Source organism: Trichosurus vulpecula, chromosome 4 (assembly GCF_011100635.1).
Source record: "Trichosurus vulpecula isolate mTriVul1 chromosome 4, mTriVul1.pri, whole genome shotgun sequence".
NCBI lineage: Eukaryota > Metazoa > Chordata > Mammalia > Diprotodontia > Phalangeridae > Trichosurus > Trichosurus vulpecula.
The window spans coordinates 150,051,938-150,079,887 of NC_050576.1; the positions used below are offsets into that span (position 1 = coordinate 150,051,938).

The window sequence follows — 27,950 nt, forward strand, 5'->3', positions numbered from 1 at the left end:
TGCTTTGTATGGTAGTTTCTCTGCAATGAAGATTCTCAGCAGCTGTTTGTTGGTGTGTATATTGGGTGTGTGTGTGTGTGTGTGTGTGTGTGTGTGTGTGTGTGTGAAGGATGGGGTGGGGAGGAGATAGAAAGTAGTACTATGGAAAGCAGACTGAGAAGGTAAAAGAGGATTTTTTTTTTTAGTCTGGACCTGTGATTTCAACTCCTGAAGTAGAAACTCCTTCTGTCAATTCTGGACAGTAAATGGGCTGTAACTTACTGTCTTAGAGAGATGGTCACATCTCTCTGGCAGGGACAGGGCTTGTTTGCAGGTCCTTTTGACTTCAGGATTAGTCATCTAGCCTCTGTACCATGATATCTCTCACCATTTCCATTACTGCCTTTAAATATATAGTATGTATATACATGTATACACATTATTCTTTGAAGATATATACATGTATCACTTTAAAAACACTAATGTATCTAGCTATACATATGTGCATAAATATGCACATATGTGTATATGAATGTGTCTATGTTTTGCATGTATGTATATGTGTATGTATGTGTGTATGTGTATGCGTATGTGTATATGTGTGTGTACGTGTGTGTGTGTGTGTGTGTGTGTGTGTGTGCGTGTGTGTGTGTGTGTACGTGTATATCCCTATGGAGAATCAGGTTCTTTCCAGCTTGGAAATTCAAGAGCTTTTATCAGATCCAAATCAGAAATATGCTATCTGTGTCTAGTGCCTACTTCTTTCCAATACCTCACTCCTACCCTCTCTAGCCACATATTTTTTTCATTTCTCCTGAAATAATTAAGAAAATGCAATTAAGGAGAGATTTCCCTTCTCTAGAGAACAAGACAAGTGATATATGCATCATAAAGTTTGAGTGTTTCATCTCTAAGGTGCTGAGAAAAAATTCTATTTTTGTATTTTCTTCATTTTGCACCATTCCGTGTGAGCAACATTGAGTGGCATGATATATCATTTTCAGTGAAAATAGAAACTTCATATAATCTGTTGTTGTTTGGAGATGGCTTTGGATCAGAGCTCAGCATCTGTGCAAGTCCTGGGTGAAACTTTGTTTTTCTTGGCCCTTGCTAAACCAAAGCCAAATTTTGTTCCTTTAAAATATAGTTGAGACAGAAATTCACTGGCAACCTGGACCCCCGTATCTTCTTTCTGGCCTTACTTTTGATTAGCTAGGAGACCTTGGGCAAACCCATTCATCTTAGGTTGTCAGTTCCTCTATCCATGAAATGGGAATGGTGTTTTTCTTATGTATACATTTCTACAGAGCTATCCCTATAGATCCCTGAGTGTAGGACTGAATTGAGTCCTTCCTGGAACATAATCCACCCCTCCCCACCCCTTACTCCCCCATCTCCAGGATTTAGCTCTCTCTCAGTTCAGTACTTAGTTCTCTTCCCTGGAGACAGGGTATATTTTAAAATGCTTTCAGTTGAGGGCTTAGAAAAAAAATCTCTGTAAACATTTTAAAAGCCCCCACCCTTGGCCTTAGTCCCTTCCCTTACTAGGAAAGTAAACCAGCATAGATTGTCTTATGTAGCAAATTCACTGTGCCCCGTTGTACCAGAAGGCCTGAGGGCCTCACTGCTCCAAGGCAATTCATAGGAAACTTGTCTGCATTCTGAAGACACATCCTCTCTCTCTCACTGAGGTTCAAATGGTCTTTCCTGTCAATGAGGAGCCCTGGTGGCCACTGCTTCACATTTTCATTTTCCTCTGTCCAAGCTGACCACTGAATGTGGACATCTCTCTCCAAGGAGTTTTGAGGAGAAATTAATGAGCATAGTACACTTTGCAAATAAATGTTAAAATGTTAAAATGGTAATCAGTAGAACCATTTCCCTAATGTGCAGGTCTAAATGCATTGTGTTGAGTCAAGAGACTTGTTCAGTGAGCCAAGTCATTAAATCCTTATGAGCCAGCCATCCTCAGAGAGCCCCTTTCACACACGTTTTCCTTCACATTCTCTCCCAGTTCAACACTATTAGGGATGATGTTTCTTGTACTTGTCATTTAACTACCTCACTGGGATTCAGGGAGGAATTCAGAATAAAATGCCCCAAGGTTGTGAGAGGGAGGATACTAAATAATGTTTTGATGGTAATAAAAGAGAGAGAGAGAGAGAGAGAGAGAGAGAGAGAGGAAGGGAGAGAGAGAGAGAGGAGCAGATCACCTCCCCCCACACCAAGAATTCAAGATGAGTGACTCCCCAAACCCTACTTCCCATATTCCACAAAAAAGTAGGGGTTGGGTAGGAGAAGAAGAGCAGCCCAGATACTGAGAGAAAGCTCACTTAACTGAAGCTTTTGTTCTATATGTAGAAGGTGATCATGTATTTGTAGCAAATGAGGAGAGAGGGAACATGCATAATTGAGAAATACAGATAATTCCCAAAGATCATTTCCATCATTAGTTTTGACTTCCTCTTCCACCACAATACTTACCAAAGTTACTAATGAGTGGAATTTTTTTTTCATTTTCCTTTATTTTCCCAGCCCATACTCTAATAGAGTGACATAGGGTCATAGACCTAAAACCAGAAGGATCGCAGAGGCCATCTAGTCCCACCCCTTTATTTTATAGGTGAGGAAACTAAGGCCCAATGAATTTAATGACTTGTCCAAAGTCACGCAGGCATTGGAGGCAGGATAAAAACCTAAGACCCCTGACTCTAGACTTAGAATTCTACCCACTGAACCATTCTGCATCTCATCATTAATTCAACTCAATTTAATTCATTTCAACAAATATTTATGAAACATTTTCTGTGTGCAAGGCACAGTGTGGCTACAAAGACAAAAACAAGATAAAAAATAGTCCCTGCCCTCAAGTAGTAGTGACATAACTCTAAATGACATCCAGAAGCCAGGGAGATAAATGACTCTGGATAATACAGACTGCATCACCAGCCCCTAGCTAAAAGAGTGTTGTCTACAAGCGCCAAGTTGTCGGTTGTGACTGTTGTCAGCATTGAGATAAGCTGGTCTCTTTATTTTCTTGGCACTGTAGGCTGGATCCCCAAATGGTTAGCCATGCACAGTATTAACAAAAGTGTGTTCCGACCAAAAACACTTTTTGTGTTCTCTAATATAACATCGATCAGACAGACAGTTCTGTGGCTCATAAAATCGATAAAAATGATTATAACAGTGTAATACTCATTATTTGATATGAGGACAAGAATAAGATTTGTAGTCTCTGGGAGTTTGGCATAATGCTGTGAATCAGGGGCCAGTCATCTTGACCCAAAGGAATAGGCTGTAGTATTTCCAGTTCTTTAGCTCATGCTAAGACAGTGACATTGGGATATGACAAAGACAAATGGGAAGAAAAACCTTGTTTGAAATAACTGGTTTTCTCCAAGCCTTTTCCACTTTGTGTTGAAAATAAAGAACGACATTGTTTTACAGCCTAGATTCCTTTCTGTATGGTCTCCATGCCCTGTTCAAAGGTGACTTTAGAATAACATCAAGAGATGAATGGGTGTTTGCTGACATGGATTTGCTGCATAAAGTTGTCGCCCCAGCTATCAGGATGTCTTTAAAGCTTCATCAGGTATGCCCCTTTGTCAACTTCTTGCATTTATAATTTTTCCTGACACCATCAATGAAAAAAAGAGAGAGAGAAAAGAAAGGCAATGGTAAAAGTAGGGAGTTCCAGGAAGGACCCCTGTTTCTTATGAGAAGGAATCACCTTTTTCACTGCATGGGATTTGCTGTTTAATTTACTTATGTAGCTGGATTCCACATCATAGGGTTAATTTCTCAACCCCTCCATCTATTTGTTTTTGTCGTTGTGGCTATTGTTTTTTGCTAATGGGAAGCTGGCGTTAGATGGTGAACTGAAATGGGGTAGATATTCCAAAAGAGGCCAAAGTTATCCAGACTGCATTGGAAACTGCATGTATATCTTAGCCAAATATCTTCCCAGTGGACAGGAGTAAAAATCACCAATCTCATGAAATACATCCCAGATGTTGACATAATGACACCTGCCTAGAGCCTGTGCTACAAAGAAGAGAACAAAGGAAGAAGCGTGGATTTGGTTGATTGATTCAGTGTTAAGGGATGGGGCTCTTTTAAGAAAGATGTTCGGGTTTTATTAAGCCTGTGGGTGGATTTTATTTCTTCAGGACCAGTTCACATGTCTAGATGAATATGAGGATCCTGTGGTCCTTTATGAAGCCATTCAATCCTTTGAGAAAAAGGTGGTGATTTGCCATGAAGGAGATCCTGCATGGAGGAGTGCTGTCCTGTCCAACAAAGAGGAGCTTCTCACCCTGAGGCATGTGGTAGATGAAGGCACAGATGAATATAAGGTTATCATGCTCCACAAAAGCTACCTGAGCTTCAAGGTGATCAAGGTACAGTAAAATTTGTTTTGAAAATCCATTTCTTATTTTTGGGTGTATCCAAGAACATGCAGATTGATTGTTGGTACCATCTTGGTGAATCCATAAGCCACAATACCATTTCAGTAATTTGTTTCTAAATGAGCATTTCCTAGTCACCAGACTAGGATGACAAGGTGAGTTTCCTTCATTTTCAAATACCATTTGGTACCTTTCAAAACCACTGACTAGATTGTAAACTCCTTGAAGAATTGTTTCACTTTTGTTTTTGTATCCCCAGAACCAAAATGGTTTGTGGCACACAGTAGGGGTTTCATAAATGTTTGATGATTGCTTGATTAAGAAGGTACTTTTGGAAGTCACCTAGTCCATCTCTCTCTGCTTCATAGCCCATATTACATTTAGACCATATTTATCTGTGTCTATGTCAATGCCAAAGCAGTACAGCAGGGAGGGCGAGTGCCAAGCATGTCATCACCATAAAACAAAAACCAAAAAACATGTCTTGTTGAGGGAAGTAGCATGAAACTGTCATGTTGAATGCCTACCCCATAGGAAGGGTATGGGATGCACTTGTGTCTGTAATTGGGGACTAATTAATAGAATGCTGCTGAATAATGATGGTATACTTCAAGTGGTAGAATAATATGAATGCATGACAAGTAAGTCAGCGTTCATGGGTTAAGCAAGAGTTTGGTCGGAGATAGGAAAATGAATTCACAGCAATGTTTTAAAGCTGGAGAAGTTAGCAAGAAGTTAGAGAAAGGGCAGAGCCGAGATGGTGGAGTAAAGGTAGGGGCTTGCCTGAGCTCTCCCCAAAACTCCTCCAAAGACCTTTAAAAATGACTCTAAACAACTTTTAGAGCAGCAGAACGCACAAAAAGATGGAGTGAAACAAATTTACAGGCCAAGACAACTTGGAAGGTTGGCAGGAAAGGTCTCTTGCACCAGAGTAAGAGAGGAGAACAGTGCAGCACAGGTGGTGTCAGCGCGGACAGGGCCCCAGCAAACCTGGAGCAGGCCTCGGGGTGAGTGAATCACTGGCAGCAGTGGTGGTTTCCAGATTTCTCAGCCCACAGACCTCAAAGGCAACTTTATAAGGTGAGCAGGAAGGGTCTGTCACACCTGAGTGAGAGTGGAGTACAGCCCAACACAGGCCATGCCATCACAGCCCCAGCCACAGCAAATCAGAAGCAGGCCTTTGCAGTGACTGAACCAGCAGTGGCAGCAGCAGTGGCTGCTTCTGGGGCTCTCAGCCACAGACAATAAGAGAATCAAACAACTGGTCAGAAAGAGATTACAGGGGTATCTTTGCTAGCACTGAGGCAAGACTCTTTTGCTTTATCCACACTTGGATCTGGGTCCTGGTCCTGGGTGGCAGTCCCAGGATGAAGAGGAGCACTAGCATAGCAGAGTTTGCCGCCATGGTGGAGGGGGGATCTTCCTCACAGTTCTAAGACAGAAAAGGGTACCTGTGGTCACTCACAGACCAGAGCACAGGCCAGGAGAGGACTAAACACCTCTCCTTAGATCGTACAACCCTAGAAGAACTGAAAACCTACAGGTCCCTAGAAGTATCTCAGAAAACAGCTGCACAAAAAACCTGATGCTTGTGACAGTGCAAACTCCACCCTGGAAACAGAGCCCTACTTTAACGAAAAGATAAAAGTCAAGTAATAGATTGGGAAGAGAAGCAATCAACAGAAAAAATCTCTGACCATAGAAAGTTACTATGGTGACAAGGAAGATCAAAACATACACTCAGAAGAAGACAACAAAGTCAAACCCCCTACATCCAAAGCTTCCAAGAAAAATATGTTGTGGAACTTTTATAAACTAAAAAAGAAAAATAAATTAAAAAAAAAAAAAGAAAAATATGAATTGGTCTCAGGCCATGGAAGAGCTCAAAAAGGATTTTGAAAATCCAGTAAGAGATGTGGAGGAAAAAATTGGGAAGAGAAATGAAAGTGATGCAAGAAAATTATGAAAAGCAGCTTGGTAAAGGAGACAGAAAAAAATAGAAGAAAATAACACCTTAAAAAAACAGACTAGGCCAAATGGTAGAAGAGGTCCAAAAAGCCAATGAGGAGAAGAATACCTTAAAAAGCAGAATTGCTTTTAAAAAATGGAAAAGAAGATACAATTTCTCACTGAAAAAATTAATTCCTTAAAAATTAGAATGGAGCAAATGGAAGCTAATGACTTTATGAGAAATCAAGAAACAATAAAACAAAACCAAAAGAATGAAAAAATAGAATTAAAATATTTCTTTGGAAAAATGACTGAACTGGAAAATAGATCCAGGAGAGATAATTTTAAAATCATTGTACTACTTGAAAGCCATGATCAAAAAAAGAGCCTAGACTATGGGTGGGGAACGTATGATCTTAAGGCCACATGTGGCCTTCTAAAAATCTGTGGCCTTTTGAGTGAATCCAAATTTTAAAGAACAAAGGCTACACTTAAGGATTTAGAAGGCCACATGTGGCCTTAAAACCACTGGTTCCCCACCCCTGGCCTAGACATCATCTTTCAAGAAATTATCAAAAAAAAACCTGCCCTGATATTCTAGAACCAGAGGATAAAAATAGAAATTGAAAGAATCCACCAAGCACCTCCTGAGATCCCAAAATGAAAAATGCCAGGAATATTATTGTCAAATTCCAAAGTTCCCAGGTCAAGAAGAAAATATTGCAAGCAGCCAGAAAGAAACAATTCAAGTACCATGGAGTCACAGTTAGGATAACACAAGATTTAGCAGCTTCTACATTAAAGGAATTGAGGGCTTGGAATATGATATTCCAGAGGGCAAAGGAGCTAGAATTAAAATCAAGAATCACCTACTCAACAAAATTGAGTATAATCTTTCAGGGGAAAAACATTGATATTCAATGAGATAGAGGATTTCAAGAATTCTTGATGAAAAGACCAGAGCTCAATAAAAAATTTGACTCTCAGATAAAAGACACAGGAGAAGCACAAAAACATAAACAGGAAAGGTAAGGGACTTAATAATTTTTAACTGTTTACATTCCTGCATAGAAAGATGATATTTGTAACTCATAAGATCTTCCTCATTAGGTTTAGTTAGAAGGAGTATATATAGACAAAGGGCACAGGTGTGAGTTGAATATAAAGGGATGATATCTAAAAAATAAAATTAAGGGTCAAGAGAGGAATTTACTGGGAGAGGTAGAATGGGATAAATTATCTCACATAAAAGAGGAAAGAAAAAGGTTTTACAATGGAGGGGGAGGGGTGGGGGGGGGCAGAGTGAGAGGGAATATATGCTCACACAATTAGGTATAGAAATCTATCTTACCCTTCAGGAAAGTAGGAGGGGAAAGGGATTAGAAAATGGGAGGAGTGATGGAAAGCAGGGCATATTGGGGCAGAGGTAGTCAGAGGCAAAACACTTTTGAGAAGGGAAAGGGTGAAAGGAGAGAGATAATAAAATAAATTATGGGGGCATAGGATGGAGGCAAATATAGGTAGCAGTAGTAACTGTGAAAAAAATTTTGAAGCAAGTTTCTCTGATAAAGGCCTCATTTCTCAAACATGTAGAGAACTGAGTCAAATTTATAAAAATAAGAGCTCTTCCCTAATTGATAAATGATCAAAAATATGAACACAGTTTTCAGATGAAGTAATCAAAGCTATCTATAGCCATATGAAAAACTACTCTAACTCACTACTGATTAGAGAAATGCAAATTAAAACAATTTTTAGGTACTACCTCATACCTATTAGATTGGCTAATAGGACAGAAAAGGTAAATGACAAATATTGGAGGGGATGTGGGAAAAATGGGACATTAATGCATTGTTGGTGGAGTTGTGAACTTATTCAACCATTCTGTAGAGCAATTTGGAACCATGCCCAAAGGGCTATGAAACCATGCATATCCTTTGACCTGGGTCAGTATTCCAAAAGAGATTAAAAAAAAACAAAAAGGAAAAGGACTTATATGTACAAAAATATTTATAGCAGCTCTCTTCTGGGGGCAAAAAATTGGAAATTGAGGGAATGCCCATCAGTTGGGGAATGTCCAAACAAGTTGTGGTATGAGATTATGATGGAATACTATTGTACTATAAGAAATAATGTGCAGAAGGCTCTCAGAAAAACCTGAAAAGACTTGCATGGGTTGATGCAAAGTGAAATTACTGTCTACAAAGTAACAGTAATACTGTAAGATGATCAGCTGTGAATGACTCAGCTATTCTCAGCAAGGGAACAATCCAAGACGACTCCGAAGGAATGATGATGAAAAGTGCTATCCATTTCCAGAGAAAGAACTGATGGTGTCTGAATACAGATTGAAGCATGCTTTTTTTTAACTTTATTTTTCTTGAGATTTTTTTTTTGGCCTATGTTTTGTTTCACAAAATGACTGGAATGGATATGTTTTGTATGATCTATATTGAATTGCTTGCCTTCTCAGTGAGGGAGGTGGGGAGGGACGAAGGGAGAGAATTTGGACCTCAAGGTTTTAAAAGTGAATATTAAAAATTGTTTTTACATTTAACTGGGGGGAAAAATACTAAATAATAAAAAAAGTTAGAGAAAACAGCACATGTCTAAAGGGAGTGATACAGTTCAATGAGATGTTGGTTCGTTTCATGGAATCTTATTGCTTTGGCAATTCCAAGTAGATATAAATCTATTTTAAAAAATTAACTCTTATCTTTTCAATTAACACAAATCTATTTTTTCTCCCTCTAACTCCCCTTGGAAAGAAAAGAAAAACAAAACCCTTAAAGCAAATGTGCATAGTCAAGCAAAACAAATTCCCACACTGCCCATGCTCAGAAAAATCTGTGTCTCTTTCTTTGTCCCCAAGTCCATAACCTCTCTGTCAGGAGGTGAGTGGCATGTTTTATCAGTCCTCTAGAATTGTGGTTGGTCATTGCATTTCTCAGAGTTCCAAATCCTTTCAAAGTTACCTTTACAGTATTGTTGTTACTGTATAAATTGTTCTCTTGGTTCTATTCACTTCACTCCAAATCAGTCCATACAAGTCTTCCCACATTTCTTTGAAGCCATCCCTTTCATTATTTCTTATAACACAATAGTATCCCATTACAGCATTATATCATAATTTGTTCAGCTCTTCTCTGAGGGGTACCCACTTAATTTCTAGTTCTTTGCCATCACAAAAAGAGCTGCCATAAATATTTTTGTATGTATGGGTCCTTTTCCTCTTTCTTTGTTTTTATATCTATTGCTAAAGACTCCAGAGGAAGAAGTAAGCCATTCCTGGGCCTGAAAACCCTTGCTGTCAGAAAATATTTCCTTTCATGGAACCATTATCCCATGTGTTGCACTGTAATCCCATTTCCTCTTCATTTACCTTGTGGGTCCCCATCTTTCTAAGGCTTAGGTGGGTATTCTCTTGCCTTTTGTCCAGAAGAGCATCAGGGCACTGACCTACTCCCAGAGCCCTACTCCCTCTCCATAAATAATAATTAACATCTATAAGTGCTTTATCATTAAGAAAACATTTTCCTCACAACAGTTCAGAGAAGTAGGTAATACAAATGTAATTATCCCCAATTTATAGATAGGAAAACCCAGGGCTCTCAGTGCTTAAATCACTTGACTGGAGTCATAGAGAATGCACGTATGTAACAAGGTCATATTCAATTTGTTCATCACAACAATCCTGCTAGGTAGGTGCTGTTATTATCCCTGTCTTACAGATGAGAAAACTGAGGCAGAGAGAAGTTAAGTGACTTGCCCAAGGTCACACAGCTAACAAGTATCTGAGGCTGAATTTGAATTCAGATCATCCTGGTGTCCGGTCCAGCGTTCTTATTTACTGCTCCACACAACTGCATGGTCCTTTGTAACTCCACATTTTATGATCCTTTGACGTCAAGCCCACCATTACCTACTGTACACTTTATTGTCTCTTATATGAGTTAAAATAGAAGTCTTGACTTGACAATCTGTCCTCTTTTCTTCCCTGACCCGACCCTGGCCTGTAGGTTAACAAAGAATGCGTCCGAGGACTCTGGGCTGGCCAACAGCAAGAGCTGATATTCCTACGTAACCGTAATCCAGAGAGAGGCAGCATCCAGAATAATAAGCAGGTCCTAAGGAACTTGATCAATTCCTCCTGTGATCAGCCTCTAGGATACCCCATGTATGTTTCTCCCTTAACTACATCCTACCTGGGGACCCACAGCCAGATGAGGAACGTTTGGGGTGGACCTATCAGCTTGGACAACATTAAGTCCTGGTTCCTAAACAAATGGTTAAGGTAGGTTTTCCGACGAAAAAGCCCTGCATCCAAGTGGATATTGGAGAAACCACAAATTGCTCAGACTCTAAATTCCACTGCTAATCGGTTTCCTCTTGTGATTCAAACTATTACACACAATGGGTGTACGCAGAAAATAGTAAATAGGCTTGGTCCCACTGTCTGAGATGAGGAAATGATGGGGATTCTCACACAGCTGAGAAGATGGCTATTTCCTAAAGTTACAGAGGCTGAGAATCTGGCTTCGGTTCCCACAGAGCTTCAGAGGCCTGGGATCTTTATAAGTAATTGTCCCACATACCTGACAGAAAGCCAGGCCTGACCTCCCTCAGCACAGTCCTGTCAGTTAAATAAGCCTTATCTTCCTACTCTGGGTTCCTTGGACTGAATTCTAAGGAATTATGCCTGAATACTGCTTTTCTCCAAGCTTTCAATTAGGGGACGGATGGTGGTGAAAGGGCACTGCTTTTTCAGTCCAGTGAAGTTCCTTCCTCTACAAAATCACTAAGGTGGGAATGAGGACTCTTCCTTCTCTCGTGACATTCCCACTTGCGTTATTAACCTCCTAGACATGGCGAAGGAGATCAGTAGTTACCTTGAGCCTGGTTGCTGAGCGGAATTTTCAGTACAGGAAGTGTCCTGGTGAGAATTTAATGAAGTATCTCCCGTGTTCACAGAATGCGCAAGGATTGTAATGCCAGCCAGCACAGTGGAGGCAACATTGAAGAAGTGGACAGTGGAGGGGGCACTTCAGCGGGGAGCAGCAGCAACTCAAGCAGTTCAAGCCAGGAAAACAGTGTGGAACATCCGAGGAAAGAAATCTCCCAGTTTCGGTTTTCTTCTCAAGGTGGTACATACAGGCCAGGTAGGTTAAGCACCAGAAGCAGCCTCCTAAGCTGAAGGCTTGCTGAGTCCCCAGATGGTACCCTCTTTTTTTGGAAAACTGCTCCTTGAGGGAAGCTGGATTATTTTTTCCCTTTGAATTTCTAGAAACTAGCACAGATCCTGGCATATAGGTGCTTAATAAGGACTTGGTGCTTAATTGATTGATACCTATGTGATGTAGCACCTAAAGTATGGGAAGGGAAGACTAGACCAGGTGAACTGGCCCAAAAGGTCCAACTCCTAGGAATACGTGCCAAAGACTCTGTCTACTGCCTACCTTCATGGGGGTATTTGGTAGGCCTCTTTCCAGGACTGGGCCACCAGGTGGTCCGCATTTTAAAAAAATGCAATATTTTAAAATACCCTTCATTTCTCCCCCAACCTCTCTTCCCATAAGATGCAGCTTGAGCAGCTGCCCACTTTGCCTATCCCTAATTTCAGCTGTGAAATACAGTGGTCTGACAAATTCTCATCAGGAGCTTCAAGGTGGGAAAGAACTAAGTTTTAGGACAAGCAATAGCTTTTTTTTTTTCAGCTGCAAAAGTTCTGGTGAACCAGCTTCTGTCATTCACTTACTCACCCTTATCATGTGTAAGGCCCCTGTGTTAGACACAGAGCACTGTGTTAGCTTTCATGATTGACCCACCATAGTAATTCATTCCTTTTGACAGCTGCTCACCCTGTCAAATATGCAGTTTACAGAAACATTCCTGATACCCTAACTCTTGTATTTATCTCCAGTTGGAGCCTCCCTCTCGCCATCTCTGACATTTCAGAGTGAGAGAAGAGGTTGCCAGGAGATGGGAATGCAGGTGTTGGCTAAAACTATGCCTGCAATGAGGCAGAAGTTTAAAAATCTCATTTGAACTCATGCTCAAATAATTAGTCCCAACCGGATGGAACAAGTTCAAAAATCAAACCCGAGATATGGTCCTGAGTTTTGGGAAGGCAACATTAGTTAGTTAACATTAGTCTCTTGCATGGAAAAACAACAACAAAAAACTCATGTTTTTTGTTGTTGTTTTTTTAAAAAATAAAGCTCTGATCTTAGTATTTTCCAGATGTGAAAATGCTACAATTTAGTTCCAAATAGTCAAATATTTAAGAGTAGCTAATACTTGAACAGTGATTTGTCTAACTGGCACAAGCTGTGTACATGGTCAATGGAGGTGCTGAAATGGAGAGTGGAATAAAGAGAATGTATGTCTGAGTGGGCTGATAGGCTTTTAATGATTTAGGCACAGCTCACCAAATAAATCCTTTGATTCTGAGGAAAGTGTTAGACATCTGTATTAGTGAGATGATATCAGGAGTTACTCTTGTCTTTTGTTTGGGAAAGGGTTTGTGTTATTCCTCATGTCAACAAAGAATTCATTCTCTCATATACATAGCAAGCATCCCTCTCATTTGTAGATGAAGACTTTAACAGTTTTGCTTTTCATGTTGAAAGTCACCATATTAGAGTCAATGTTTTGGTCATAGTTGGGAGCAAGCAGCTTATAGTGAGGACATAAATGTGATCTGAAGCATTGAAGGGAGCACCCACATCAATAAATCAATTAGCCAATAAGTAATTGTTAAGTACCTACTGTGTGTCAGGCACTAGGTGGTGGGTGGGAGGGGAGAACAGCTCCTGCCTTCAAGGGGCTTACATTTCAGCTGGGGGAGGCAACATGTATATGCCTATTAAACATGGACATTGATGAGGTTACAGATCCACGTATGTACTGAAATAACTTGGAAATTAAACTTATCTCTTAGTAGAGTCTGGTGACTCAGTTGCTTATTAACAGTTGAACTACCACAGAAATGTCAAACATGGGACCCGCAACACTCTCAAGTATGCCTGAACCAGATTAAAATGTAAGTGGGAAATATTTGACAAAATGAATTAAAATAAAATAAAACATAAATACTATAATATGTGGCTTTCTAAGTCAACATATGGCCTACAGGGATACTTATGTATGGTTGGGTGGTCCCCATTTATATGTGAATTCAACAGCACTGAGTTTCAGTATCATAATACAACCAATGTGAAATTGGTATATCCATCTGTGGTGGGGACCTGAAGAGCAGATCTGCTTGCTTATTTACTAGTAAGGATGTTTGTCCCAGAAATAGATAATAAATAAGATTGAGTGGATGGTACTACAAATACAAATCATATGAATCATCTACAAATGATTGATAAAGCTTCTAGTTCTAAGAAACTCAGATGCCAGAATGAGCTCCCTAAGAACATTTAATCTGATGGCAAAGTAATTGAAAAGGTAAGGTTAATTGTGAAATAATGATTTTGAGAAGCAAAACATAGACTTAGATTTTCTTAATTTAATGCTTAACTTAGTTGACTGGTGCCAGTCTGTCTACCAAAAAAAAAATATACAGAACAAGCCACCAAAACCTGAAGCTCTCAATATCTGTAGGGTATACCCAGCCTTCAGTCCTTTGTGGAGTCCTTAATGTAGAGAATTTTTGTCCCTTTGTCTCTCAGTGAATTATTCCTGGCCAAATATGGGTGGTCCACTATCCAACACTGTAACCACCGACTAAGGGATGAATATGGAATGTTTTTGGACAGCAGTCAGCTTTACAATTTAAATCACAAACAGATGTCTGGCCATGCTAAACTCTGATCAAACTAACAAATAACCATCTCCAATCTTAATCCCAATTTATCAAGGTCTCCTCCCCCCCTTTTTTGAAGATAACATTAAACTAATCATTTGGGACAGTTAACATAGACCACAACTCTCCCTTTTTCTTGAATTACTGAGATGGATGGGGCTATGATGAAATCATCATACAAGGGTCTGACCAAACTAATTCCAAGAAAGCTAATAGAAGTCCTGGTAAACTCCACCTATGGCACTTCAGGCCAAGTGTGCCCTCTTTCTTATGTATAAGAGCAAAAATAAAAGCTGGGTCATATGAAGGAAAGAAAACCGCAACCACTGACTGCCCTCTGGGAAAGGCCATCATTACCTTCACTTCAACTAAGCTGTTTCTGTTTCTCAACTGCCACTCTCTGCTTGATGTGATGGAGAAGGGTCATTTCATTAGAAACCACTTCAACCAATAAGCTGTTTAGAAGGAAATTGGCTCTTTGGAATTTCTCAGCAGTATAATTAGGTTTTGTCCCCTAAGGAGCTACTCCTCAATGAACACTTCACTGCTCAGGCCTCCCTAAAGAGAGATACTTCAAGTATCTCAGAGTTACTAGAATATGCTTTTTTCAGTGATATTCAGTGAATAAGTCAAGGAATAAGTATCTGGTTATTTATGAAGAATTACCAATGTAAATGATACGTGTATGTATAGGTTCAGAGGATGGACCTTTGCCCAGCAGGAAAGGTTCTTTATTTATTTTAGAAATATATTTGCTACTTCTCGTTGTTAGTAAAGTACAAGCTTATACTTTTCTTTACTAAGTAGTCCTATGAGTTGTAAAACTTTAAACACACACACACACACAGAAACCAAACAAAATCAGATTTCTGTGATCTATCATTTCCCTCAAGCTATAACGGATAGCTGCTTCCTCAAATTTCTGTTAGCATTTTTGTGAGCACCTCTTCTTTTAGTTATTGTCCAATTTTGATTACAGATGTAACCTAGGAACTTACAGATGGGTCACCTCATTGGTGGAGAGAATTACTGGCCCAGGCAGGGACAGCTGAGTAATCATTCTTTCTACCAACGAGGAGAGTCTTACGTAGGGCCTTTGCTTTGAGCCGTGTGTAACATTAGATCACATTCATTTTATAGTACTATATTGTAAACTCTAAAAGGACAAGGACTTCCTAATTTTATCTCTGTATCCCCAGCACACACCACAATTCCTTACGTACAGTATAAGCTTAATATATATTGAACTGAATTTTCTGGTTGAGCAAAGTTGAAGCCTTGCCGCCGTGAGGTATCCGAATAATGAGTTGTGTGGAACAAGTATCTGACTATTCACAAGGAATAACCAATGTAAATTGTGGGTCTTGAGGCTATCATATGCAGAATGCAAGCCATGAACTAGTGGTTTCCATGATCAAAAAGTTTGTGGTTTTCTCTTTATTTGTGTGCCTACAGACCTAGAAGGGTTAAGAGATATAGCCATTTCTCATGTATTTCATTGGGCCCCTCTAACGCTAGGCCAGAATTTCTCACAAAATGGCAATGGGTTCCAGTGGCCGTGAGCCACAAAAGAGATCAACCAAGGCATTTGAGGGCTTGTAACTTTATCATGGGAAACCACAGAGAAAGATAATATGAATGGATGGTGGTGAGGAAAACTGATATTTAATATAAGGTTCCATAATGTATCAGATAAGTGCATACATTCATTTTATTATTCAAATAACAGATAAGCATTTAAGGCCTGCAGTGCAAAAGCCTTGTGCTAGTAGAAATTCAGTTTAGATAAGACCCTGTCCCTCCCTAATTTCATGGAGTTTATAAATACAAAAATAACTAGAATAGGCATTATTACATGATAAATACATCAGAAGGTTACAAAATGAAATGCTATGGGGTGAGAGAGGAAGAATTATCACAGAAAACTCTATAGAAGACCTGGCATTTGACTTAGGCTTTAAAGGATGTCAAGGGAGAACATTCTGGGCCTAGGAAAGAGCAAGAAAAAAAGCCAAATTGCTCATGGTAAGAGAACTGCAAATTAAAACAGCTCCATAGCTTCACCTTTCACCCAGGAAAATGGCAAAGATGACAAAAATATAGAAACAAGTTGGAAGCACTGTGGGAAGATGGGTCCATTAGTGTACTATTGGTGGAGCTCTGAGTTGGTCCAACCATTCTGGAAAATAATTTAGAGTTTTGTAAGAGAAGTGACTAGACTATTCGTATTCTTTTACCCAGAAATCCCACTATGGGGCACATAGCTCAAGGAAGCCCAAAACAGAAAGAAATACCCCATAAACAGCAAACTTTTCATAAGAGAACTTTCTGTTGAAGCAAAGAATTAGACACAAAGTAGTATTCCCCAAGTATTCCCCATCAGTTGGGGAATAGATGAACAAATTGATAAATAAATATAATGGAACATTATTATACAGTAAAGAATGATGCATAGGAGGAATTTTGAGAAGCCTTGGAAGATTTGTATGAAATGATGCAGAGTGAAATAAGTATAGCAATATACACAGTAACTCTAACAAATGAATTGTAAACATTAAAAGGAAGCAGAACTGTAAGTAACTATAATAACCAATCTTAGTCCTGGAGAAAATGTAATGTAATATGCTTTACTCTTCTCAGAAGATGTGAAACTAAATGTAGAATGTTGCATACATTATCAGATATCATCACTGAAGCAGTGGTTTTGTTGAACTCTCGGGTTTTTTTTGTCTTGCAAGTCAACAAGTATTGATTACATACCTACTCTGTGCCAGGCACTGTACAAAGTGCTAGGGATATAAAAAAATCCCTGCTTTCAAGGACCAATAAGTCTAATGGGGGAAGCAACATGCAAGCCATTATGTACAAAAAAGATATGTAAATGATAAATTGGAGATAGTCAATTGAGGGAAGGCACTAAAATTAAGGGGAATTCAGAAGGTAATTGAAAGAAACTAGAGAATCCGGGAAGTAGGGATAAGAGAGAGAATTCCAGGCATGAAGGGCAGCCAGTAAAAACATTTAGCTAGGAGAGAGAGTGTTGTGTTCAAGGATCAGCAAAGAGGCCATTGTTACTAGATTGAAAAGTATGTTCGATACAGCTTGCTATTCCTTTTAAATATATAATAATCATATAATTTTTCTCTCCCCCATCTGTTTCCTAGAGATTGCTACCATTAGACATAAATATGCACATGAACATATACACACCAATACACACATAGGAAATCATTCTATACATACTTCTGTTTATTAGTACTCTCTCTAAATGCAGATAGCATCTTCTTTCATATGTCTTTTGTAGTTAATTTGGGTATTTATAATAGTCAAAATGACTTGGTTCTTAAAACAATATTGCTATTTCCTGTATACAATGTTCTCTTGGTTCTGCTCATTTCACTCTTTATTATTTCATGCACATCTATCTGTTTATTTAAGACCATCAAGTTCATCTTTTCTTACAGCATAGTAGTATTCCATCACAAGCATATACCACGACTTGTTCAGCCATTCAATTGATGGGCATCCTCACAATTTCCAGTTCTTTGCCACCATAAAAAGAAGTGCTACAAATATTTTAGAAGATATAGGTTCTTTTCCTTTTTCCCTAATCATCTTTGGAAATAGAAAGAATAGGAAGTTGTACATAATAGATTTGTAGTTTCATGAGCAATCAACTTTTTTATTATACTCTGTTATGGAAATGCTTGTTTTATTCCATAAATTAAAAATAAAATATTTTTAAAGAGTATATTGGAGAGAGTAAGATATAAGAAGACTAGAGGGTAGGAATGATCCAAGTTATGAAGGGCTTTGAACATTAAATAGAAGATTTTATCCTTGATTCTGGAGGTGATATTTGGAAGCACTAGAGTTTGTCGAATAGTCAAACCTGCTCTTTAGGAATTTAATAGGAATTTAATAGGAATGGGGACAGACTGGAGGCAAGGAGACAGCTAGAAAACTATAGCAATAGTCCAGATATTGAGGTGATGAGTGCCTAAAACTAGCGTGGTGTCAGTGTCAGAGGAGAAAAGGGACTGTATGTACAAGAGATGTTATAAATGTTCAATCAAAAGGTCTTGGCAACAGATTGGATATAGGGAAAAGAGGGAGGAGTTAAGGATGGTGTCTAAATTGCAAGCCTTGGTAATGGGAGGATGATAGTACCTTTCACAGTAATAGGAAAGTTAGGAAGAGATGAAGACCTGGGATGGAAAAATGAGTTCCATTTTGCACATATTGAGTTTAGGATGTCTACAGAACTTTCAGTTTGAGATATTCAATAGGCAGTTAGAGATGGCAGTCTGGAGGTTAAGGGAGATGAAAATTGAATCCATGGGAGCTGATGATATTACCAAACAAAATAGTATAGAGGAGAAAGAGAAGACAGAACAGCCTTGAAGGGCACTCAATATTAGCTGGCACGACCTGCATGAAGATCCAGCAAAGGTGATTGTGAAGGGATGATCTAATAGATAGGAAAATAACCCCAGCAGAGCAGTGTCACCAAAACCTAGAGCATTAAGAGCGAGAGGATCCTCAACAATGTCAAAGGCTGCAAAGCAGTCTTGGAAGAAGGTATTAGGGATAGAATATGTCCCAAAATTACAATAACCTAAAAACAAAGGCATCAATAGAGTTTTTTTTTAAAGATATGGAGATCTGAGAGCACAGTATGTGTTTTGGGGGAAAGAGAGTAGTCCATTTGGACCAGAGAAATACAAGAAGTAAAGATGACTACAACTGAGATAAAGCTGCAAAAGGGGGATGGCACCAGATGATGTTAGGGCAGCTAGGCAGTAGATAGAATATCAGAACACTGGAGTCAGGAAGACCGGAGTTCAACTTCAGCCTCGAACACTTGCTGGCTGTGTGACCCTGGGCAAATCATTTACCCATTTGCCCTAGTTTCCTTATCTATAAAATGAACTGGAGAAGGACTGGCAAATGCTCTAGTATCTTGGCCAAGAAAACACCAAATGGGGCCATCAAGAGTTGGACATGACTAAAACAACTGAAAAACCAAATGATGAAAGTATGTGCCAGACAAAGGAATCAGAACTTTATTCAGTAGGCAATAAGAATCTACTGAAGTTTTTTTAACCAGGTTTATGCATAAGAAAAAATTATTCTGGAAATAATATGAAGAACAGAGGAGATAAATCAGAGGCAGGAAGGCTTGTTGGGATGTTATTTTAATATCCAGGCAGCCCTGATAAAAGACTTGATCTGAGGGGGTTGGGGTGGGAAAGAGAGAAGTGCAGTTGCAAGGGATGTTATGAAAGTGAAGTTGATAGGATTCTACAACTGACGGCCACTGTGAGATTAGAAAGGGAATTGATGCCACTGGAATGAATGAAATTGTAAAGGGAGGATTAGTAAAGGAAGAGGGCTGAGGATGGACCACTAAGGAACCCTCCTATTAAAGGATTAGGAAGAGAATGAGGACACAGCAAAGGAGACTGAGGACTCATCAGAGGAGGAGAACCCAGAGATCATGGTGCTTCTGATCTTTGGGGAGAAAAGAGCAGAAGGGTATGGTTTTTAAGTCTTTTCATAAAGCTGTAGCACTGCATTCTTTGGGTGACAGGATTTCCTTTAAGTCTGGAATTAGGTCTGTTCTTGATGGGCTATGAGAGTTTTCCCCTTCTCATGCCATAAAATCCAAGCAAGCCACTCTAAGTTTCTCCTCTCCCAAGTCATCAAGAGCTATAGGGCTATGTAGCCTTTCCCCAGCCAGGTCTTCAAATAACACAGGATTCTCTTTTCTCCAATCAGCTCTCAGTAAAGCAACATCTGTTCTCCAGTCAGCAAAACTCACAGCAAATTAGATGCAAAGCCTGTCTTTACCCCTCTTTTTTATTCCTTTTAAGCCACAGAGGGCAGTAAAGGACCACACAGGTAAGCTTCTGGAAGGTTTTACCTGTCTCAGGCTGTAGATTGCACGAAGAGCAATAAACCCAACCAACTCTTTATGCAGAAAGAAAATTCTGCTTTCTTCCAATGATACCCAGAATCCTCAGAGCCTGTTTGTTTGGCTTCACCGAACCCAAAGCTTTATTTTCTAATTCTCCTCCACCTTGCTTCTCTCAAGGGGGCTGTCAGCTACTATCAGCATCTCCCTTCCGGGGGCTGCTGTGTCTCCTCCTTATCTCCTCTTTTCACTGATCACCTTTAATGCCTCAAATCAAAGCATCCTCATACAGAGTGACACATCTCAGTAACTCAGCCCAGGTTGATCAACTCAAAACCCACAGTTCTATCAAGCGTAACAATGTACACTTTCCTCATAGTCCCCAAACAGTTCCGTGATGTGTAAGTTTCTTAGCTGTATCCTTCAAAACCCTGAAAACTGTGACGTGAAAATAAACTGACAGACAACGTCATGCGGCCATGCCCGTCTTCGGACAGTACATGTGACTCTAAGTTGCTTTCAGACAGGTGCTCTCACTAGTTTCTCTTTGATTCTTGGAACTGTCTAGAGTTGTTTTTCTCACTCAAATACCTTTTTTTTGGTGTCTCTTAAGGCAAAAAAAAATGTTCATGCACAAAAGGGGCAGTACATTGCAGGAAAAATAAGCAGAAACTGCAAAGAAATGAATTTAGGAGTGATGTTAGGAAACACTTCCTATGAGTTAGAACTGCCCAGAAGTGGAACTACCCAGAAGTGAGGTAGCTGCTACTATTCTTCCTATTTTACAGTTGAGGAAACTGGAGCAAACAGAGGTTAAGTGACTTGCCCAGGGTCATACAGCTAGGATCTGAGGTCTGATTTTAACTCAGTTCTTCCTTATTCTTGACCTAATCCTCTCTTTACTGCACCACCTAGATTCCTCAAGAGGGAACCCCTTTGGAGTAACAGGCACTATATTCAGTTTAAAAAAAAACAACTTGTTGAATGACTCAATTCAATGACACGTCTTAAGCATCTCTCACCTCTAAACTACCTACCACCTTGCTGCTAACCCAAGCCTTGATTGACCCCACCTCCCTCAGCCTCCTAGCTCCTCTGATTGGAGGGCTGCAGGGCACAGTACCGAACTCTTCTCAATGCCTTCCTCCATAGAGGGCAGAAACAAGATTCAGTTCACTCTACCTTGGATCTGCCGCCCTGCCTGGTTTTAACTCCCCAGAACAAGATGTCTGCAGGTATCTGCTCATCCCATTCCTCTCCTGCTGCCTATTGTGTGTTGTTTCCCCTTTTAGTTGTAAGCTCCTTGGGAACGGAGACTGTCTTTATTTTTATTAATTATATCCCCAGTGCTTAGAAGAGTACCTGGCACATAATATATGTTTATTGAATTAAACACCTACCACCTGCGAGGTATGCAAGGTGACTATGCTTGTCACTGGGGATATAGAGTTTACAATCTTTGAGGGGAAAGCCCTAAGACCAAAACAGATACCATTTATATTAATTTATTTATTAAATAAATTGGGGCCTGGGAACTTTTAAAAATATATTTTGATAATTGTATTGGAATAGAATAATATTGCAATGTAAGACCTTCACATTTTATTTTATATATTTAAAAACATTATTCTGAAAAGGGGCCCATTGGCTTTGCCAGATTTCAAAGGAGCATATAACATTAGAAAAAATTCAGATCCCTCCCCTGCTCTAGGGAAATTTAAAGCGATCAAGTTTTTCTTGCTTTTTCTTCTTTTTTTTTAAACCAAGGTCCCAAGAATTAAGAGTCTTGTCTCTTCAGTAATTTCAATTCCAACAATGTAATAAGTAGTTTAAAAAAAGGAAGGAATAAACCAAAAGGGAAATAAAAGTACTAGGAGTCAATAGGCCTGGATCTGAGACATTTCTTCTACTAACTTCCTGTGTGATTTCTCTAATCCCTGTTCTAGTCACCAATAAAGTAAAGCAGCTGGGCTAGATAATATCTAAGGTCCTTACCACCTCCAAGCACCTATGATTCTTTTGCTGATAGAGTAGCCTGAATTCTTTGAACCAAGGATAACTTTATATTTATGTATCGCTTTAAGGTTTTCCAAAGTAATTAATTACAAGTTTTGTTTTTATTCACCAAACAGAAATTACATGGTCATAGCTTTAGAGCTGGAAGAGACCTTAGAGATTAAGGCCAGTCTTCCTCCTTGCCCCATTTTATACATGAATCTCAAAGAAGGGAATTGAATTGTCCAGAGCACAAAGTTAGTAAGTGTTAAAAGCAGAATCCAAACCCAGATATTCCTCCCTTCAAATCCAACACTCCATCTACCATGCCACACTGTATGGAGGATTTGGGAGTGGGGGTGGAGTGGCAGCGGCAATATTCACTGGCAAAATAATTTGTTTTGTTCTCTTGTTAAGGCAGAAGAAAAGGCCGGAGTCAGTCTGCTCAGGCACGTGCTACCTTCATCCAAAGACCACCCATTTCAAGTCTGTCTGGGCCAGCTTTGGAAAGCCGTCCATCCTTGTTGCAGACTTCCACATCTGTCCACGAAATAGCCCAAAGGCTTTCCAGCAGTCAGCTCTCCCTACACAATTCTACCACATCGCTGCACTCTCAGCCTCATCCTATTTCTACGACTGGCCATCTCAACGTCCGAGAGAGAGCTGAGGCACTGATCCGATCCAGCCTGGGCTCATCCACCAGCTCTACACTTAGTTTCTTGTTTGGCAAGAGGAGTTTTTCCAGTGCGCTGGTCATTTCTGGGCTCTCAGCTGCAGATGGAGGAAATACCAGCGATACCCTGTCTTCTAGCAGTGTCAACATTGCAATGGGCCCCTCAGCTAGAGCCATGAGCCAAACTACAAGGGTAAGATGGCTCTGTGTTAGCAGGGGTAATCTAGTTATTTGGCTACTTGTCTACATTGTTTTAACATTTGATGCTTAATGATTCCCATCAATCTACTTCCAGGATTCCATCTTCTTCACTATAGGGTTCCCAGAGTGATAAACAACAAAGTAATTAGACACGAAATGGTTTGGCAGTTCTGTGAAGCAAACGGGATCTAGAGTACATGTGCTATACATAATAATACCCTGGTATCGTTGGAGATTGCCAGATACAACCGAACTAAGCAGAAACGCTGTCATTAGCACAAAATCTTTGGATGGGAGAAAACAATGTGTTCTTCACTCATCCATACAGGAGGCAGCATTTTCTATCAATCTGTTTGGCCCAGTCCCTTCAGATCATCTTGGTCTGAAATAGAGGAAAGAAAAAGGAATGCAAAAGTCTGATCTGTATGCTGTCCATTATTAGCCAGTTTTCAATGTAATGAGATGGGCATTACTTTTAAGTAGTAAAATGCTGGGAATTTCTGCCCGTCCAGAACCCCAAGTAGATGATGTTACATTAATATATTAGTTGCATTAGTTTCAGAGAAACTCAAGGCTCCAGCTGTTCTCTTTTAATGGTGTTTGTGCTATGGACAAGTGTTGGTTGCATTAGCAAATGGAATCTTCGAAGTTGGAAGTTTCCCATGTTCCATTTTGTCATTTGAAAGGCAGTGGGGACTAGAGGCTAGAGAGCTGACCTCAAAGTCAGAAAGACTTGGGTTCAAGTCCCACTTCTGGCTCTGGTTTAAGTCTCAGTAATTTAAGCAATTCTCAAAATTTTTTTAAAAAATTAATGTAAAAAATTTTACACATAATTGGAAAATAAAATATTAAGAAAGGTGGAAAAAGACTACAAATTACAGAGAAGATGTTGAATTTATTGATAGAGGGTGTTTCCTTACAGGGAGTTCCCTATACTGATGAAATCACAATTGCTTTCCCTATTTAGTGTTTGTACCATTTGTACCCTCAACTTTGTTTCTAACTTTTTAAAAAAAAGTCACTTAGGGGAGGGTTCAGAAAACACAGTGACCCTGGATTACAAATTGTCATTCTTGGGAGGGAACCATTCATAAAGAGGATCCCAAAATTATAATTTCCTATCATGGAATGGCTATGAATGACTAGAAAGAAATGTTTAAAGCTGTGCCTCTAGAGAAATTATTCCCAGGCTTAAAAAAAGTCTTCATTAATACCTTTTGTTTTATATTGCTTGTGTATTCTTCCTCTTCCTACTCCCAGAGAGCAATCCCTTATAGCAAAGAATAAAAAGAGAGAAAAAAACCCAGTTCAACAAAACTCACCATCATATTGAAAATGTTTGTCATTGTATGCAATGTTCCATTCCCATAGTCTTCCACCTCTGCAAAAAAAAAAAAGCAGGGTATCCCTGCTTTTTATTTCTTTTGTCTCTCATTGAAAGTACAAGACAAGAAAAATAACAGCTTAGTGATTTCCCATATGTTCTTTTTCTCCCTCTTCTCTACCACATATAAGTATTATTTAGCCAAAACACCTCTTAATTGAGATGTGAGTCAAAACATCATAATTTCAGCATTTATGATATTTGGTAAGGATGCAAAACATAATGGAAATGGAAGCACAGGGAATCTAGAAATATAAATGACCTTGTTTCCAAAGGTTATATCATTCCAGTACATTGACATCCGTATTATGTGAGAAAAGCTTCTACACATTGCAAGATCCCATGCTAAATGTAGAATTCAAGGTAGGCCATCATCAACTCATTTTCTGACCTAAGACCATTGCTCAATCTATTCCAGTTTAAAGACTAGGAGTCACTATTTCACCAAAGTTTCCGACCACTTTGGATCATCCATGTGATACTACTGGGCCTATTCACAGAGATGCATGCTACTAGAGAGTACCAAACCAGCGTCATTTGCTAAGCTATTTGTATACTTCTTTTTTTGTTTCGGAAACAGTTCTCTGAGCCTTGTGAAACGACATATGCCACGGAACAGGGTCGGCTTCGAGATCAACATCTTCCTCAGGCGATGGCAGAGAGCCTTAGTGTGATCTGTCGGAGAGCCAGTCAGGAGGACATGGGCTTGGATGATACAGCCTCTCAGCAAAGTCTGTCAGAAGAGTCATGAGGGACCCAGGGGCTGCAGGGGACTCACTTTCAGAAGACAACTTGTCTTGTCACCTGCAGTTGGCCTGGAGTGTAACACCAATTTTAAAAATCTCTATCTTTGGAACTCAAGATCCAGGAAATTTAAAACAAAAAGAAGCTGATGAGAGTCTACAAGAGGGCCTTTAACATGGATCAACGAGACCTTCCCTAAAACACAGTGCAACTCTATCTCAGGTTCTCGGAAACTTTTCACTTGATGACTGAAACCTATGTGCTATCTCTCCTTTTCCCATGTACCTACCCCAACAATTCCCAGCTACCAGAGATGCTGATGTGGATTTCTGGGAGGGCTCAAGCAATTACATTTTAAAATTGGGATAACAAACAAAAGCCATTTAGTATCATAACATAACTAGAAGCAGTGCACACACACACACTGACTACTATTTTCAGCCATTACTAAAAGAAACTAATTGCATGTTAAATAATTGGCAATTTTATACATAATGCATTACCGTGAAAAATTCTGAATAGTAGCATTTAATATATAATGGGCTGTTACAATATGCTACAGCAAAATCTAAGTTTTTAAGAAGAACCTCATTTCTTTACCACATTCCTGATGGTGGTAATTAAGTACACAATAGTGACATATTTCAGGAGACGCTATAGTGCATGCAGCTATGTATAAAGTATTTTGTAAAAGAACTAGAATGCATATTGGTACAAGATGAATTAAGAAACCCAGTTTAAAACAACAAAACAAAATCTGTGCATGAAAAGCCATATTGGATCACATGATGTTCCTAACTCGCAGTCAGAGTTCTTTCTAGAAAAAGGCTGTGTGTTCCTGCTTAGTTTGCAGGAATGCATACCTGCTTCTGAAGCCAAGAAATCCTTAATGTATCATAGGACACATGTCCACACCTTTGTTTTTGTAATTAAAATGTTTACAAAGATTGATGCTTTCGGGTGTTTTGATTTCCTACAATTGTTATCCATCGGAGGAGGGAGGAAAGGAGAGTGGGTTTTCTTTTGCTTTGAGAATGGAATTTTAATGAGCTCTGTTTGGGCTACTATACTTGAGTCTAGACATGAGCAAGCCCATGAAAGACTTGTACGGCAGAATCCTGGGGTCTATGCTAACAAGAAGGGGAATGAGAACGTAGTGGCTAGCCCAGTAAGAATGCAGTCTACTATACATTAGATGTTGAACTCTCACTCTAGTCAACAACAACAAAATAATAATAATGATGATGATAACACTTATATAGCACTTTGAGGTTTGCAGGGTGCTAGATGAATGTTATCTCATTTTAACCTCCTAGCACTCCTGGGAGGAAGGTGCTATTATTACCCCGATTTTACAGAGGAATTTGAATCGGGAAGCAGTTGAGTGACTTGACCAGGGTCACACATCTAGGGGGGGATTTGAACTCAGTTCTCTTTGACTCCAAGTCTGGCACTATCCACTGTGATACCTAGTTGCTTTTAATTGTCTTTTATAAAGATAACAGGTTGTAGCATTTGACATGGAAACAACTGTACAGATTTACATTAAAGAAGAAAAACATCTTTTTCTTCACCATAAAAGGAAGTGGGCTTGGTGGGAAAGGGGTTCTTCATCCTCATAAGAAATGGTTTCCAGTGTTATTCTCATTCATGATTGCCCATTCTCGTTTTATCAATGCCCTAAGTAAAAATGGAGTGCCCAAACTCAATATGATACTTTAGAGTGTGGTCTGATCAGATGAAGTACAATGGGCTTCATTCTAGTCATTAAACTTCAACTAATATAGCCTAAGTCTGCAACAGTTTTATCTATTTATTTGCTCCTCTTCTTCTACTTCTCATCCTCCTCCTCCTCCTCCTCTTCTCTCCCTCTCTCTCTCTCTCTCTCTCTCTCTCTCTCTCTCTCTCTCTCTCTCTCTCTCTCTCTCCTTCCTTATACTGTTGATATCCTGAGTTCACCAAAACACCTAGATTTTTACTACATAAAACTGTAGTCTGTCTATACCTCCCTTTGCTCCTCATCTTATACTTCTGTAATAGTATTTTTTTAAGATGAGGTTTCCCTATCTTACCTAGGCTGGAAGAGCATGGCCCCAATTTCTCTACTGATCAGCATGGGTGCTTTGATCTTCTCTGTTTCCTGCCTGGGCTGGTACATCCCTTCTGAGGCAACCCAATGGCCCTTTATCCCAGGAGTTTGCCATACTGACACCAGACTCGGTGGGTTCACCCAATCAGCTTATCTCTCTCTGCAGCTCAGAACTCCCAAGTTCAAACTGTACTTTTATTAAAATTTTGCCAGGTTTCAATACCAAGTTCACTATTGCCCTCTAGTTTGCAAGCTCTAAAATAGCCTTCCCCTTTTTGAAGATTAGAACATTTATCCATCAAGAGTCCAGCACCACCTTTCTCTTTCAAAGTTCCTAAAACAAAATCACTGACAGCAGTTTACAATTCATAGCTGGAAGTTCTCTCAAGACCCTAGGATGTAATTTGCCCAGATCAGGTGACTGGAAGTCTTTCAGGGCACCAGTGTGCTCTATTACTTCCTCAATGAAGAAATTCCAAGTATGAAGAAACTGAACCAACTCATATGCTCTTCATCTCAACTCTGTCCAGAAGACTGGATGATATTTTTGGGTAATTTCTGAATCACTCAGGAGGAAAATTTACCCTAATGCTGTATGACCCAAATGTCAACTTACATGGTGTGAATGCATTTTCTGTATGAAAAAAGAATCTCTTCACCTCCTCAAGCAAATGAGAAAGTAAGGTCAAGACTCCTAGGGCCATTAGTAAGAAGGTGGCTACCCAGTTGCAGTCTTTTCAACAGTTTATAAATACAAAAAAAAAGTCAAATTAAGTAGAAATAAAACTAGCCTGGA

At 39.5% G+C, this 27,950-nt stretch overlaps 1 protein-coding gene across 1 annotated transcript in view; it reads left to right on the plus strand.

Moving 5' to 3' along the window:
* PCNX2 (pecanex 2) overlaps positions 1 to 26,012 on the plus strand; it is a 348,308-nt gene extending 322,296 nt beyond the window's left edge. The window contains exons 29-34 of the mRNA XM_036756504.1: positions 3,430 to 3,574; positions 4,152 to 4,382; positions 10,361 to 10,635; positions 11,313 to 11,500; positions 22,481 to 22,929; positions 24,902 to 26,012. Of these exons, the coding sequence (XP_036612399.1) occupies positions 3,430 to 3,574; positions 4,152 to 4,382; positions 10,361 to 10,635; positions 11,313 to 11,500; positions 22,481 to 22,929; positions 24,902 to 25,072 (1,459 nt within the window). The 3' untranslated portion in view covers positions 25,073 to 26,012. The remainder of the gene's footprint in view (positions 1 to 3,429; positions 3,575 to 4,151; positions 4,383 to 10,360; positions 10,636 to 11,312; positions 11,501 to 22,480; positions 22,930 to 24,901) is intronic.
* Positions 26,013 to 27,950: the final 1,938 nt, after the last annotated feature.